This window comes from Phascolarctos cinereus, unplaced genomic scaffold (assembly GCF_003287225.1).
Source record: "Phascolarctos cinereus isolate Bilbo 61053 unplaced genomic scaffold, phaCin_HiC Scaffold_726;HRSCAF=1367, whole genome shotgun sequence".
NCBI lineage: Eukaryota > Metazoa > Chordata > Mammalia > Diprotodontia > Phascolarctidae > Phascolarctos > Phascolarctos cinereus.
The window spans coordinates 25,113,897-25,132,000 of NW_027556098.1; the positions used below are offsets into that span (position 1 = coordinate 25,113,897).

Sequence of the window (18,104 nt, forward strand, 5' to 3'; positions counted from 1 at the left end):
CTAGGTGACTTTTTCAAAGATAACATCCCAGAAGCTGATCTTTACATTCTTTCAAGAGTTCTCCATGACTGGCCAGATGACAAGATTAATGCATTACTAAGTAAAATTTCAGATCTTTGCACACCAGGTAAGACTTTCAGTTTCAGAAGTTGTGAGAGGGCTGGGCTAGAGCTGCTCCTCAGATGACACCCATATTAGGTGGCTTCTCCACAAGTCCCTCTTCCCTCTCTCTGGGCCAGAGTACTTCCTCTACCAAAGTTGACCTAGATAATAACCATTAAGCTAGTTCTGTGGGTTCTGAATACTTTGATCTCACAGCAGTGTACAGGACATTTATGAAATTATTTTAAACGATTTTAAAGTAAAGTCAGATTTCTGCTTTTTGTATTCTACCTGTTTATGACCAAGCAAAATTTACGCCTATCAAGGGAAGTTACTTCTGTCATCTTATAATGTAAAATATTTCCTGTTATTCATGGCAGATATAATTTGATTTATTTTGCCTGTGCATTTAAACCTTTAGAATTATTGGCATGCTGATAAAATGTTATAGATTGTATTGCATTATAATAATATAATATATTATCATAATATCATAATATATTATAATGATATATTGTATCAGATGTGTTACTACATATAACTATATGGCATATAATTATATGTAATACATACAGTAAAAATGTATCTTTTATAATATAGTGTGTAATATGTGGTTATAATATATTAATGATACATTATAGTATATTGTAATACATTATAATAATATATTACTATATAATGGCTTTTTAGAAATTGCTCATTCCTTAACCAGAGCATTTGCTAATAATAAAAAGAACTAGAAGTTTATGACTTGATTTATCTGTCATTTAAATGGCATGTTAATATTTTCTGATACTAGATACATAAATTACCATAGACATATGCTGGATAATAATAATAATAATAATAGCTAATACTTACAGAGAGTTTAAGGTTTGCAAAGTGCTTTATATATTATCTCATTTGATCTTCCCAATGACCCTGGGTGTTATAATCCCCATTTTACAGATGAGGAAACTGAGGCTGAGAGAGGTTAAGTGATGTGCCCAGGGTCAGAGGAAGTATTTAAACTCGGGTCTTCCTTCTGCCTAGCCCTGCATTCTATCCCAAGCACCATCTAACAGCTTGCTTCAAGATAGCCTGTTTTTCTAATAATCATCCATCTGCTGGTTGTTCTGGTGTCTTGTGAACCTATCGGATTTGTACACAGCTAGATCTATTGATTTTACTTCCCATTTAAATAAGATGTTAATACTTTCAGAATCTGTGTAAGTAAAGAAACAGTACAGGCATGGAAAATACTTGCAAGGGGTTTCATGTTATCTTGTCTTCCTAATAATTGTCCATCCTCCTGTTCTTTTGCTACCCTGTGAAAAGATAAAATTTGTGCTATTGACCTTACCTTTTCAGTGGAGGGTTATAGAGACTCTGCAATTTTGCCCACTCATTAGGATTCTGAATTCTTTCCTAGCTTAGCCTTGGGTTTTTGTTTAGAAGCAATCAACTGCATGTGTGTAAAGAAACCTGTCAATTTAATGAACTGTGTTTTGGTTTATTTTGAAAATACAGGCTGTGCCTTACTAGTAGCTGAAATTGTACTTGGCGAAGAAAAGATAGACCCTTCAGGAGCTGTGCTGCAGTCCCTTAGTATCACAGAAGGCAAGCAGAGGTGTAGCTCAGAATACAAACAGTTGTTGGAAAAATATGGATTTACCCAGGTGCAAATTAAGATAACAGGAAACTTTTTGGATGCTATTTTGGGATTTAAAAAAACCACACATACCATGAATTAAGCAGTTTGGGATTTTGAAGTTCAACTATTTTCATAACATAACCTTCATAAATAAAGTTTAGTCATCTAGGGAAAAGTCTTCATGTCATCACTTGGACCTTTTTTATAGCTCTTCTCAGATTCTTCCTGGGCCTAAACCTTTCAAACAGTGTGGTCCTACTTGTGGATAGCTGTAATGATGGTCTGTGGGTATGCAAGCAAATATTCTCACCCATACCAACTTAAGCCATAGGATAGATGCAAAGTATTAGGCTCCTTAATCCCAGTTGCCTTATCATCTCTTGGCATTCAAAACAGGCACTGGACTCATCTCTGAGACTGCAGGACTGCACCGCTGATCAGATTATAAATGAAGAAGTGTTCTGTTGTATGGGCACGTTTCCAGGCATGCTTATGCCAAGTTTTTTGGAAGGCCTGGATTTTTTTTTTCTTGAATTTCTATGTGTTACATGTTTTGTGTGTATTCTTGAAATTTAGCTCAGTTTTTTGTTTTGGTTTGGTTTGGTTTTTTGGGCTAGCCAAGTAATTCTGTTACTTCTTTACAATTTAGGAAATATGAAATTATAGGCAAATTTTGCCTGATTTTTCAGAAATTGAATATCATTATGAAATGCCATTTTGGAACTTAAAATGAGCATGCACTTAGTTTCAAGAATTTTTGAATCTTGAACTCAAACCATTTTCAAAGCACTAGTGTACCATAGCTCTGACTTCATCTCACCTACTTCTGTTCAGATAGATAAAAGTGAACTGCGAAGGTTAACACAGAGTTAGATTTTGAATGAGTGCATCAGTGACTGTTAATCCTGAATGCTAGCCAAAGGCTAATGAGTAGAAGAAAGTAGAAAGAAAGTAAAATTGCCTTTGTTTCAATAAAAGCTTTCATAGCCATTAATGTGTGTATAGTTTTGTGTCTTTTTGTGTTACCATTTGCCATCTGCTGTTGAATCATAGGATCATAGTTGACCATAGCTATGATAGCTGATCATTGGACCATCAGGTCCAATCCCCTCTTTATGCAGATGAGGGAATGAACTCTCAGAGAAGTTATGACTTGCTCAAGGTTACAGAGTAAATGTCAGAAATGGAGGTTGAACTTAAGAGTCTTCTGGACTCTTAAATCTACCATTCTATCTCTGTTATGCCATGCTACCTCTCAGAAGAACAGTTTCACTCTAGTGAGAGTTCAGGTCTTCCTAAGTGTATCTATTTCAATTCTATTCCTTTGCTCGTCACCTTTTTTACAACCCTCTTCCTATGAACCATATGCTGACTTTACCTTTTCTATATCCTTCAGTCACTTGTCATGGCAATGATATGAGTCAGATATTTAATGTCAAGCAAGACCTTGCCATGGTGGACTCCTTGCAGTTCTTAAGATGATTTCAATTTTTCAACATTTGTCTTGCATTTTCAACATCAGGATCTGGCCTTTTGCTGAGTGAGATGGTCTTAGATGACAAGAAGAGAAACAGAAGTGCGTGGCTGCAGTCCTTGAACATGCTTGTCCAGACAGAGGGAAAGGAGAGGAGCAGCTACGAATACAGATGTTTACTCGAACAACATGGTTTCAGAAATGTAGAAATTGTGCAAACAGGAAGTTTGTTAGATATAATTTTATGCACTAAGTGTTAAAGAAAAAAATCATACTGCTTCTCTGGCTGTATTCTATATATTCAAGTACATTTATAAATTTTGAAAATAAATCTTTTATGAAATTTTATTAAATTAATATCATTTCAACTTAAAGGCTTGTAAAAATAACATGGGCCTATTTGGTTATTGAAAACATATATATATCTATGATCTATAAAACATTTCCCATCTTCCAATAAATGCGAACTAATAATGAATCCTTCTATATCACTGACCTTAAAGTATATTGTAACAATGAGGAATTCAGTGAATATTTGAGGGTTTTTAAAATGCACAGTCACTCGGCATTTACACCATAGGAGGCAGTGTGAACTAGGAAGAATAATGAGAAAATGGAAATCGATTGTTGTAACTTCATTACCATATCTTCATAGCATTTTTATTAGATATGTTTTCTTTTTATGCTCTTATGTTGACTTGCTTTGAGAGTTCATCTTAGATACATTGACATCTATATTTCTCTAATTTTTCCTTTTTTAAATGATTTTCAAATGCATAACATCTACGTGACACATTTTTTTTTCTCCCAGGCAATTGGGGTTAAGTGACTTGCCTAGGGTCACACAGCTAGTAAGTGTCTGAGGCTGAATTTGAACTCAGGTCCTCCTGACTCCGGGGCCAGTGCTCTATCCACTGTGCCAACTAGCTGCCCCTTACATGACACATTTTAGCCAAAGCTGTTGTTTAGCTTGAGCATTTCCCAGGCCTTTTCTATAAGATTTCTTTTGTACTTAGAGTTGAACAGTCTTTTGTGTGTTTCTTCATGCCCAGCAACTAAACCTTTCTTTGTTTTTTAAAAATATATTTCAAATTTAACATGTTAGTTCCAACATTTCCCTACCAGTCCATGACTATTCTGAACTTCCTCTTCTCCATTTTTTTGGGGGGAGGGGGAGGCAATCCAGGGTTAAATGACTTGCCCAGGATCACAGCTAGTAAGTGTCTGAGGCCAGATTTGAACTGAGGTTCTCCTCACTCCAAGGGATGTGCTTTATTCATGAATAAAGCTACCTAGCTGCCCCTTCTCCTACATATTTTTAAATGATTCATGGATGCTATTTTCTTTCTTTCCCCCCTTTTTTTATATCACCATTACTATTCTTCCCCCGTCCCTCTCTCTCCACCCCACTTCCAAAAGCCATCTTTTATAACAAATAGTCAAACAAAACAAATCTATATGTTGATCATGTCCAAAGGTGTGTCTCATTCTGTACTACTCTATCAAATCTCTTCTAAGAGATGATCAGCATGATTTATCATCAGTCTTCTGGAAACACAAATGATCCTAATTCTTAGACCTTTCACAGTTGTTTCCCTTTACAAAGTTCTAGCCACTGTATGAATTGTTCCACTGTTTTCTGCTCACTTAATTCTAGTTAATGAATGCAAGCAACAAACATATACTTGGTGCACTAAAGGCTTTAATAGCTTAGAATTGCACTGAGACTTTTAGAACATTCTGTGTTTTCCTGGAAATCACCAATGATCTATTTATTGCTAAATCAAGTAGCCTCTTCTTAACTCTAATCTTAACCTGTGGAAGCATTTGACACTACTGATTATCCACTTTGAAATACTCTCTCTGGAATCTTTGTGACATTATTCTGTTGTGATTCTGTTCTTACCTGTCAGGACAACAGCATTAGTCTCATTTGCAAGACCATCATTCATGTTCTGCCTCCACACCTCAGGACTGGGCCCCCTCCTCTTCTCTTTCTGGGTGGTGTCATCAGTTCCTTAAGATGAGTGTCTAATCTACATAGGCAGTCCTTGTTGCCGTCCTGACCCTCTGTCCTGGACCCCTGGACCTGTGATTTCACTGGTGTAGAGGTGGGGTGGGGAACCTGAGGCCTCAAGGCCACATATGGCCTTCTAGATCCTGGGCTGTGACCTTTTGACTTAGAGTTTTACAATTTATTCTGTGAAGTTTGGATTCAGTCAAAGGGCTACACTTGAGGACCTAGAGGGCTACGTATGGACTTGAGACTGCAAGTTCCCCACCCCTGATGTAGAGGATTCAGGTTGACAACCAGTCTGTAACTTAAAGCCTTAGCGATCCCTGGGCAAATGAGAGGTTGTGACTTACTCAATATCACAGTTAGTATGTGTCACAGATAAGACTTGAACATAGGTCTCCCTTATTCCAAATCTGGTTCTTTTTCTGCTATCCATGTTGTATTTTATAAGCTATGCATTATGATAGGAAAAGCACAAAATGCTTATGACAGTCAAAGAGGGATCCTTTTAAAATAAGACATCATCTCAGCCATTATAACCTGATGCTTCACATTTTAATTAGTTCTAAAACTTCTTTGAGCAAGGGTCTGGTATTGGCATATAGGTCTGTTGTCAAAGGATCATTCTAGCTTAAGTTCAGAGAGGTGCATCACTAGATCGACTTCAGAGTAATGAAGTTTTTGGCCATAGAAATTTTCAAAGTTCCCATTGATGAAATTACAGCACATTAAAATATAAGCAACTTATAGTAAATAATGCTTCATAATTTTCCTCTGTTGCTATAAATCCAGATAGATGGACAGTATTTTAAAGTTAATATGAGCTTTCCCCCTACCTGTAAGGATTAGAATCCCAGTCAGAAAGCAAACATTTAAGTAGTAATGGTTTTGAAGGGCAAGGATATGGTGAAGAGAGGTAAGTATTTGATCTTGAAAGAAAAGCATGGTACCAGTATGAAAAATAAGGTCTTATCCCTCCATTTATGTTAATAAAACAACAAAATAAAGAAATTCAGAGATCTTAACTGACAATTCTTGTGGTGAAGCAGTTGCTTAGAGACCTGCCTAGTGCTGGGCATTAAATAACAGGCTGGTAGTATTTCCTTATCAGTTAAATATTCAGTGGAGCAGAAGACAGCATTAACCCCCTACACTTAGATCTGCTTTTCCTTGCTTAGCTTAGGACTGTAGAACAAATTATATGTGGGTGATGGCTAAGAGTTTATTGGTTACATTGTTTGCTAGAACTTCACAAACACATAAAGGCCTGGAGACAGGAAAGGGTACTAAAAGATAGGAAAATAGAAAGAATTACAGTTTGTATGGAAGGTACTATTGTGCAGGGAAGTAGAAGGTGGGAAAGCTGTACAGGAAAGTTGGAACCAGAATGTGGATGTCAGGTGTAGGAATTTCTGTTTTCTTAGTAATTAATGGGGAGCCAGTGAAGAATTTGGAGCAGAGAAGTCACTGGTCAGATCTGGTCATGAGGAGAATTTCTGTGGCATCATTATGGTAGCACGGGTAAGAGATAGCAAGGGCATGATGTTAGTCATGGAAATGGAAGGTAGATGAATGAGAAATTTCAGAGACAGAATTAATAGAGTATAGGGGATTATGAACAGTCAAAGATAATTCCAAGGTTTTGTGTTTGGTCAGTAGGGCAAGTATTATTTCCATTTCATAGATTGGTAAAGTGAGACTCGGGCTAAATGACTTGCCCAGTGTCACAAGGGAAGTATATTATTAGTAACTAGACTTGAACTTGTGTCTTCTGACTCCAAGAAAGGTTATACCACACTATTCAGCTGTCCTCAAGGTACTCTTGTGTAATTATTATTATTATTATTATTATTATTATTATTATTATTATTATGATTTTAATGCTGGTAGAGTGATGGTGCCATCAACACAAATAGGGAGGTTAGGAAGTGAGGAAAGGACATCCAGCAGGAACTGGAAATGTTGGAGTGGCCTTCAGGCTAAAGAAATACTAGAGAGAAAGATTTCACAGCTAATTGCATAGAGGTAATACTTGAAGCCATAAGGTCGCTAAGGGAAAGAATGTAGAGAAAACAGCAAAGGACAAAGCTGGGGGATACTCACATGTAGGGAGTGGGATAAAGAAGCTTTAGCAAAGGAACATCCAGAGAAAGGTAGATGAAGAACCTTTTGCAATGTCATGGAATCCAAGGGCAGGGAAAGTTTTTAGGAGGAAGCACTGGCCAATAACTTTATATGCTGCAGAGAGTTCAAAGAGAACTGGAGAAGGGCCGTTGGATCTGACAGTGAAATCATTAGTGACTTTAGAGAGCAGGTTCAGTAGAGTGGTGAAGATAGAAGCCAAATTCTAAACCTTTATCTGTGTTCTGGCCCTTTTCCCAAGTATCTAATGGAGACAAGATTTCCCACAAGGCATTGTTAGTGCACAGAGGTCTTTGGATTAAAGCTGGTTTATCAACAAAGATCCAGGTCTACCTTGAGTAATGACAAAAATAATTAAGACATTATATATTTCAAACATTCTGTCTTCCTTCTACCCCCAAAGGAGAATTATGGCTGGAGAAAACCAAGAAGAATTTCTTCTGTTTTGTTAGCTCTATTCAACAGAGAGGGATTCAGATGGCTAAATTTGAATGCTCCAGAAGTGTCAAAGGAAGGCAGCAAGGGGCAGGCAAAACTCCCAAATGCAGTGTGAACCAGATTAAAATGTAATTGGGAGATGTTTAACAAAATAAATAAAAATATAATACAACATAGACAATATTCATTTGTGGTTTTCTAAATCAATATTTAGCCTGCAGGGATACCTTTCTATTTGAGTTTGATGTTACTGTCACTAGGCCCTCATTTTAAGGCCAAGTCACTCCATACTCAATACATTTCAGTGGCTCCCTATTGCCTCTAGGATCAAATTTAGCGTTTAAAACCTTTCACAACCTGGCCCCAACTTACCTTTCCAGTTTCATTCTGGATTACTTCTGTCCAACACTTTGGATTATGGCGAATCGGTCTTCTCTCTGATCCTGGCAAAAGATGCTCTTCTCTCCCATTTCTGTGTCTTTGTACTTAACTGGCTGTTCCTCATGGTTGGAATGTATTTTCTCAGGTCTGCCACCTAGAATCAGTCCCTCCCTCCCTTCAAGGCTAAGCTTAAGCACCACCAAGTCTTACATGATGACTTTTCTGATCTTGTTTAATAGAGCTCACCTTCCCAAACAACCTTTTTTTTTAGCTACACTGAATGTATTTGTATTCATTCTCCTTATGTCTATTTTGTATGTACTTATATGTGTCCTTGGGTTCCCCATTAAAATGTAAACTGCTTTCTAGTAGAGATTGTTTCATTTATTGCAATTTGAACCACCTAGTGCCCAGCACAATGTCCCACATATAGTAGCTGCTTAATAAATACTTGTTGATTCATTGATTTATTGTGGGAATTGCCTCATCATTAAGAATTCCTTATAACAATGAAATCATAGATCTGACACTAATAAAATAAAAAAAAAAACAGAACAAAAACCAACAACAACAACCCAAAAGACATTATTGTTAAATGGTATGTGAACCTGCCACCTTTTGGTATGTTTTTAAATGTATAATAGTTAATAGTTCAATTATATAAAATAGCACTTTACAGTTCACATAGGTCTCTCCTCACAGCAACAATATAGTAGCATCCACAGCTCCTTGGATCAGTTTTGATTCTTCAGAGACTATGGAGTTCCATGACACAAAACCACTGGAAGAATATTGATATTAAAAACAAAAGGCAATAGAGAGAGGCATGATGGGAGTCAGCAAATTGCATTGTTTAATCAGTGATAGCTTGGATGGAAGTAATATAAGAGCAGTAGTGTCAAACTCAAATATAGATGGATCCCAGGAAGCCTCATGTTGACTTAGAAAATTACAAATTAACATTATGCTGCATTATATTTTTATTTATTTTGTTGAACATTTACCAATTGCATTTTAATTTGGTCCAGCTCACTTGGAAGTTTTACAGGCTGCTAGAGGTGAGTGAGAGGGCTCGGATGTAGAGGATAACATTCAGGAAATGTATGCTTGGACAAGGAAATGACTGGAAACTTAGAGTTATCTTTGTCATGTTAAAATACCTAGAGATAGTCCTTCCCCTAAGAGGTTGTTCTTCTCTAAAGAATTTGGGTAGGAATGGACCAGAACTGCCCTAGATGAGGAGGGATAAAAGGGTTGCAATCTTTACTCTCTGAGGGAGAACCCACATCAATAGATCACAGATCTCTTGACATTAGCATTAACTGAAGCTATGTTGGTGACTCTTAATTGGCTGATTTTCTGTTGTGGTTTTTTTTCCCTTTAAGAGTTTCCTTGGTGCTTTTATCAGTAAAATTAAGCTAGAGGAAGAGAACTCTGTCATAATAAGGTAGCAGTTTTTAAGAGAATACAGAGTAAAATTTTAGTTTGGGTCACATTTAAATCATCACTAATATCAACTCACATTTATATAGTGTTTAGAGGTTACAAAGTCCTTTCTGAACAGTAACCCAGTAGTGTTGTGAATATAAGTAAGATCTCCATTTTATAGATTAGGAAACTGGCTAAGATTAGGAGAGGCTAAGACATCAAATAACTCTTGGAAAATGTGAAAAAAATGTGTTGGATAAAATAGATAACAGATTAGTCCTCACTTTAAAATTTTTTATTGTACAGTCCAAAAGGTTCATCTCATGCCCAGAAATTTTTAAAGATAACAAAAGATGGTAATGCTCAAGTGTTGGAGGGGTTATGGAAAAATAGGTACACTAGAGTATTGCTGGTAGAGCTATGAATACCATTTTGGAAACAATTTGGAATAAAGTGATAAAGATGTCCATATCCTTTGACCCAGAAATTCCATTACTAGGTCCCAAGGAGGTTATTGAAAAGGAAAAATGTTACCATAGAAATCAAGATAATTATAGCAGCACTTTTTGTGGGAGCAAAGAATTGTAAACAAAGCAGATGCCCACTGAGAAATGGCTACATTGTTAAATTTAAATGGTTACATTCCACTACATGAATATGGAATATCACTGTGCCATAAGTAAGGATGAATATGATGAATAAGAGAAGCATGGAATGACGTACATAATCTGATGCAGAGTAAAGTGAGCAAAGCCAAGAAAGCAATATACACAATGACAATAGCAATGTAAATGGGAAGAACAACCACAAAAAATTTAAGAGAATGTTAAAAAATTACAAAGAACAAACATGGTCTCCAAAAAAGAAAAATAAGATACTTGCCCACCTCCTCTGCAAAAGTGGGAGATCCACAGGTGTAGAACATTGCATATATTTTCATAATTTTGATATATATTTATTGATCTTGCTGATTTTCTTTTTTTTTCTCCTCTCTTATTTTTCTTTTAAAAAATTGTTGTATGGGATAGCTCTATGGGAGAGGAGAGGAGAAATTTTGATGATGTAGAAAAAAAATCAATAAACTTTTAAAAATATTTTTATATTATAAACATTTGTGTATATGGACACTCACTTCCCTTTACCCTCACTTTCCTTGAAACAAAAACAAGCAAAAAACAAATCCTCCCCCTACAAAAAAAAAAAAACAACCTAGTAAACTGAGTGTGACATTGCATACAGCATCCAGTCTCTAGCAGTCTCACTGTCATCCCTCTCCACTCCCTGAAAGGACTTGTGGTTTTTTTTATCCCTTCCCTAGAGCCAAGATTAGTTATTTCAATTACTCTTTTTAGTACTTTCATCTTCTAGTGAGTCACAACTGCCACCACCCTTATAGAAGTAAATGAGTTAAATAATTTTGTTAGGAAATACTGTAACCACAGGAGCTAGATTTTTTTTCTAGAGGGTGAATGAAGTTTCTCAGCATAAAATCAAGTCTGTGACTATTTTCTCTGTTCCTCTCCTATTGTCCCTTTCACCTCCCATGAACAAAAAACAAAGTACTTTCAAATTAGGATGCTTAAGCCAAGAAATAAATGGATAAGAAATGGATAAGAAATAAATGGACCCACTTTTCTGTCTCCTGTGTACAATGATAACTTCTTTGTCTAGTATATGCCAACTGTCATGAGTTTTCTTCCAGTGCTGAGTGATGTGAAAGCTAGATATCACCTTTCCAAAAGTGGAATGGGCTGCCTTGGGAAGTAACATCATTAAAGGGTCTTCAAATAAAGGCTAGATGGCCACTTGTCAGGGTTGTAAGACAAGAAACCTATTTGTTAGGCTTGATGACCTCTGAAGACCCTTCCAGTTCTGGGACGATGTAATTCTGTAACTCACAGTGCAGGATTTTGTTTTGTTTTGACTCGGGAATTTTGATTAATTCATGATCTTCTTGGTACAATTGCTGCATGCTTTTGTATTCTCTGGGTTCTTGTCCCTGTATTCCACAGGTTTTCCACACAGGATCTGCCCAATATTCTAGAAGTCATCTTTCTTTTAGTATTTTTAGTATCTCAGGAGTGCGAATGGACCACTTCATCTCTTGTTACTTGCTCTCACTCTGTATTGTCCTTTTACTCTTGTCCTCAACAATGTCATAGTTGGTAACATGCTATAGAGGATGCTTCTAGCTACCATGCATCTTTCCACTGCCCTTTGATTATGTATAATTTCATTTTTTTTCTAGAATCATGATGTTCCGTGATTGGTATCAATATGACATCATTAGTTGAATAAATGGATTTCTGCAGCAATGAGCACTTTGGGAACACTGAGGGTAGCATTTCTGAAATGTAATCCAATCTTCCTCCATTCTGAGCCCCTCTCCTTGCTCATCTGTGCCATTTTTGGGGTAGCTGTTTTGGCAACATAAGGAGAAGCATATAGCAATAGTGCTGTGTTGGGGCACAGTAATAGCAGTGAAGGGCTCCTACACAGAGGGCATCAGTGAGGTGAGGGGTAATGTTTCTGGAAGAAATGGGGCAACTCACACCTTTGCACCTTTCATTAAAAAAAAAAAGATTGCCAGTAGATCTCTCCCAATCAATTTCAGCTTTGCAAAGATGAAGAATACCTTCTATATAAAGGAGCCTTATGAACATGTTTACAAGCTTATCCTCATTTGTCAGTACACTATATTCTCCCATTAGAGGTTCACTGTTGACAAAGTCAATGAAGATTCTTTTTTATTCACCTAGTGTGCCAAGTATACAAGTGTGCCATATACAAGATTCTTCTCTTACTCTTCCTCCTTTTTTTTTTTAAAGGAGCAGTCTGTGGGATGTTTGTGGATATCCTGCCTAGATTTGATCCTTATTTAGCTAACCTTAATTGGAAAATTTCCTTAAACATTCAAAGGTGGATGTTCAGTTTAAATAAAGTGAAAATGGTATCTGGCAAAAAGGCAAATGCAAAGGGATGAAATGCCTAACAAACAATATTTGACCATATTATAGTAAACTGGGAAGAAAGCTGGCTTTGGAGTCAGAGAACGTGGGTTAGTATCCTATCTATTTTTATCTGTGTGACCTTGGGCAAGTCACTTGACTTCTTTGAGATTCAGTTTTTTATTAATAAATTGGAAGTTCAAATCAGTAGTTCTTTTCCACAATCCTATCACTTACTCGTGGACTTAGGGCCAGCCAGAACCAGAACCTTAAAGCCAACCTTCTAATTGAATTTTGATCCCCACTCTCATTTTAAATGAGGAAACTGAAGCCCTAAGAAACTAGATGTAGTAGTTAAGTGCTGGAATTGCAGCAAAAGAAAAAAAAATAAACCTTACCTTGGGTTCAAATCTCTTTTGTGATGGGGACAAGTCACTTATACTATGTTTCCTCATTTGTAAAAAGGTGATAAAAATGCCTCAGGTATTTTTTTGGGAGGGGGGCAGCTGTTTTGAGACCCAAATGAGATAAGTAAAATGTTTTATAAACTTTAAAGTGAAATAAAGATTTCATTGAAAGACCAGAATTCCTGGAATTCCTGGTCTCAACCAACACAAATCAACAATTAGGTTTGCACAGTGTAGTTTTAAGGGAGTTGCCTGAAGCACTGAAAAGTCAAGTGCACCTCTAAGGTCAAACAACCATTCTGCCTGAAGCAGGTCTTTCTGACTGCAGTCCAGACTTCCATCTATTACACCATATTATTGATTAATTAATCTCATTGTTAATTGTTTGCTAGATTAAATGCATTTCCTATGGTCAGACAGGTTAGTAGGTATCACAGCAAGGAACCCAAATCCAAAATTATTTCTATTTCACCATACTATATCTAAAGGGACTATTTTAATCAATCAATAAACATTTATTAAACACCTACTATGTGCCAGGCATTGTGCTAAGATATGGGGTTTATATATATATATATATACATATATATATATACATATATATATATATACATATATATATATACATATATATATACATATATATATATATATATATATATATATATATATATATTATATATAATATATATATATATAATATATATATACACACACACACACACACACACACATATACATTTTTTTAAAGGCAAAACACAACTGCCCTTAAGTAACTTGCAATCTAATCCAGGAGATCACATGCAAACAAATACATACAAAGCAATCTATGCACAAGACAAGTAGGGAATAGTTAACGAGGAAGGCACTGGAATTAAGAGGGGGTGGGGAAGGCTTCCTGTACAAAGTGAGATTTTAACTGGGACTTAAAGGAAACCAAAGGGTTAGTAGTCAGAGTAGTGGAGGGAGAGAATTCCAGGCATTAGGGACAGACAGAGAGAATGCCTAGAGCCAAGAGATAGGAGAGTTTTGTTCTTGGAACAGCCAGAAGCCTAATGTCACTGGATCAGAGTATATATCAGGCAGTAGCAGAGCGTGAAAAAACTGGAAAGATAGGAAGGAGCTAGGTTATGAAGGGCTTTGAAAGCCAAACAGAGCATTTGTATTTGTTGGAGGCAATAGGAAACCACTGAAGTTTATTGAGTGGGGCAGGGTGGGGGTGGGGGTATGGGTGTGTGTGACAAGATCTGACTTGTGTTTTTAGGAAAATTACTTCAGTGGCTAAATGGAGAATAGATTGGAGTAGGAAGAAACTTGAGACGGGCAGACCTACCATCTGGCTATTGCAATAATCAAGGCATGAGGTGATGAGGCCTTGCATTTAGAGTGATGGCTGTGTAAGAAAAGATAAAGGGGAATATTTGGGTGATGTTGGGAAGATGAACTCAACAGGCCTTGGTAACACATTGTATATGAAGGGTGAGAGACAGTGAGGAATTGAGGATGACCTCTAGGTTGGGAGCCTGAGGGAGTAGAAGTAGGGTGTTGCTTTCCACTGTAATAGAGAAGGTAGGAGGTGGGAAGAATTTAGGGTAAAAGATAATGAGTTTTTGGAAATTATTGATTTTAAGATGTCTACTGGACATCCAGTTCATAATATCAGAGGTATAGCTGGAGATGAAAGATTGGAAGTCAGCAGCGAGATTAGGGCAGGATATGTAAATCTGAAAATCATTTGCATAGAAATAGTCATTAAATTCTTGGGAACTGATGAGATCACCAAGTGGAATAGTACTGAAAGAGAAAAGGGCCAGGACAGAGCCCTAAGGGACAAGTACTGTTAGCTGGTGTGATCTGGAGGAAGATCCTGCAAAGCAGACCAGAAGGAATAGTTAGTCATGCGGGAGAAGAGCAGTGCCTGGAAAACCTAGAAGGAAGAGAATGTCCAGGAAGTGAGTGATCAGCAGCATGAAAGGTCAGAGAGGTCAGGGAGCTGGATGAGTGAGAAAAGATGTTTGATTTGGCAATTAAAAGATCATTAATAACTTTGGAAAGAGTAGTTTTAGTGGAACGATAAGGTCAGAAGTCAGATTGTAAGTGGTTAAGAAGAGACAAAATGTACTATATAGTAGGGTTTTGTAGGACTGCTTAGCAGCAAGCAAGGGCCCGGTTGAGGTTACGTAATATACATTATATGTTATACATTACATAATACATTATATATTATATATATGTATCTTTGTTATGTATAATAACATTGTATAATATTTTGCCTTTTCCTACCATTTATAATATTATTTCTTTGCAAAAATGAATTTTAGTAAGGCAGTCAGGTGAGTCAGAAAGAACCCAGGATCTTGGAGTCATTAGACTAAGATTTTAGTCTTAGTGCTGTGGCTTACTAGCTAGCTGTGTGACTTTTTGTGAGTTACTTTCTGAGTCTCATTTTCCCCATTTGCAAAATGGTGGTAATATTATAGGTACTGCCTATCTCACAGGGTTATTTGGGTGAGGGAAGGGAATAAACAGGGCGTTTTAGCGTATAAATGTGAGTAAACATTTATATAGTGCTTTAAGGCTTATTGGGCACCAGTAACTTGTTCCCTCCACAAACTTCTACATAAGATTGGGAAATAAAGGGCATATTTCTGAGTGCCCTATTTTCAAATGACCCCACTGCACTACCACACCTCATTCAGGGACCCAACACAGAATGCTTCTCTTTTCCAGGAAAAGCTGATGGGAGGGGGAAGAGGACTGAGGGTGGGGATGGACTTTGATATATTGGATCTGTGGAAACGAAATGTAAGACAAATGACCTCTGAGCTACAGATAAGTTCACAACTTTTGAACAATCTACATTTAGAAATGGCTGTTGTCATCATATCTCCATTCTTTTCTCCTTTTCTCCCTGGAAACCCTCATCAATGAACTTGAGACTTTAGGAAAAAGTGGATATGACCCACCTCAGGTAGGCTAGTAACTCGGAAGAGGTAGGGAAGGGGAAGGAGTGTTGTTGAACTTGCAATGTTCATAACAAGGTGTCCACAGTGGATAGAGACTTCATGGGGTCTATGAACTTTCATAAGGGAAAAAATAACATCTTTAATTTCATTAACCTGTAACTGAAGTTTAGTATTTCTTTCAATTAATTTACACAGGCCTTTAATGTCACAACTCTCTGCTGTGATAACGTAACCATTATTACTGAGTATAGCTTCAAGTCTTCTCTGGATCTGTTCAAATCATACTTTTCTAGGCCCAGTTAAAATTGACTCCTATAATTTAATATAAACTTTTTCAGGTTACTCACCTATCTTTTTCTTCCCTCCATCAGAACTACTTATTTTGACACTGAGCCACATGATAATTTATGGCCAAATACCACTCCAGTTATAAAAAGTCATTTCAAAAGCCACATCACATCTCCAGGCCTGTTTTCTCACCTATAAAAAGGAGTTAGTCTGACTTCATGATTTCTAAAGGTTCCTTTTAGCACTCATATTTGATTTTGTGACCTTGATCCACACACCAACCCTATGGTGATAAATAATACAACTAGAATTATGCTTATTACATGGACAAGGAAATTGAAGCCCAGGGTCACTGGAAATCCTAAGGTAACTGTTAGAAGGGGCTGCCACTCATTAGTATTTAACTTTCATGTGAAATGTGAGCAGCGTGCACTACCAGTGTAGAGGGGAAGAGCACTGGACTAGGCACCAGTTAGGGAAAATTGGCTCTGCCGAGAATTGGATATATGACCTTGGTCAGCAGGATATATGACCTAAGTCCCAGGATCAGAGAATTAGAGGTAAAACAGACCTTAGATGCCCCCTAACTCCCTTATTTTATAAATGGGGTAACTGAATGCAGAGAGGTTGTGACTTCCTCAAGGTTATGAAGGTAGTATTTGAATTCAGGGCCTCTTTCTCCAAATTTAGGGTTCTTTCCACACTATCAGTAATGTCATTTTACAAATCAGGAAACTGAAGCTCAGAAAGGTTCAGTGCCTTGCTCCAGGTCATAGAGTTAGAGAGAATTAGAATTTGAACCTGGGTTTTAAATTCAGGGCTCTTTTCATATATAGTATTATTATTCTCATCTTCCATGAAGAAATTGAAGTTCAGAAAGCTTAATAACTCGAAAAGTGACAGCTATTAAAATACGGGAGGGAGCCACATTTTAAAAAAAAAAAAGGTCTTTTTAACTTCCAATTCAGTTTTCTTTGCAGTAGAAAGAGGAATATCAATGATGGAACTGGGGTGGGGGTGGGGAAGTGGCCTAAAAGGCCTTTCAATCAAACCCCCATTTCAGAAGCCTAAGAAATCTGAGACCTAGTGTGACTAGGTCACAGAAGTTCAGTTCCCAAATTTCAGGGGTTTTTTGTACTACTTCCACGTTTGAAATTCTAAGTCATCTACACCCCTCCACTCCTTATTTGCTATGTATTGATTAGTTTTACTGTTTTACTTTTACTTAATCTGGGAGAAATTTTTGCTTTGTAAGAGATAGCAAGTCCCTGCACATCAGGGAATGTGGCCCTTAGGGTGCGATGGATCAGCTGGGAGCAAGGAAGGGGGTATGACAGTCTGACATGACAGTTTGTCAACAGCTGTCCAGACCTAAGTGCAGCTGGGTCTCCTCCCTACGTGGAGTGGGGTGGCTGGTCAAAATGGTTGGGGGTGGAAAGCATCCCATGAATGGGTGGACAGTCTCAGAAGCCAAGTTCCCCCAGATGACAGCGTCCTTCAGGGTGACAGTCAAGCCGATTACTATCTGGGGATCAGCAGCTTGCCGATGTCAGGCCCTAGGCCTGGCTCATCCATCATTTACCGCCTGGCCGCTGACCACAAACGAGGGCCCCTCTTGGTCCCCACACCGACTCAGCACCAGAGCATGACCGGCGGCCCCAGCAGGTCAAAGATACCCATTCTTGTCTGCTAGGCCAAGGCCCAGATGCCGGGATGTGGGCTTTTGTTCTCCCAGAGACACAAGCGAGGCTCAGGGCGGGAGTCTAGAGGGGAGGCCCCAACTTGGTGACAGCCTCCTTTCCCCCCCCAGCTCCCTACGAGCCAATGGGAGCATCCGGAGGAGGCCGCAGGGGGCGGAGCGAGAAGGCTTTAGCGCCTGC

General features: G+C 37.7%; 1 protein-coding gene across 1 annotated transcript in view; it reads left to right on the plus strand.

Annotated features, from left to right (window-relative positions):
- ASMTL (acetylserotonin O-methyltransferase like) overlaps positions 1-8,653 on the plus strand; it is a 67,462-nt gene extending 58,809 nt beyond the window's left edge. The window contains 2 exon segments of the mRNA XM_020992916.2: positions 5-127; positions 3,258-8,653. Of these exon segments, the coding sequence (XP_020848575.1) occupies positions 5-127; positions 3,258-3,469 (335 nt within the window). The 3' untranslated portion in view covers positions 3,470-8,653.
- The last annotated feature ends 9,451 nt before the right edge of the window (positions 8,654-18,104 follow it).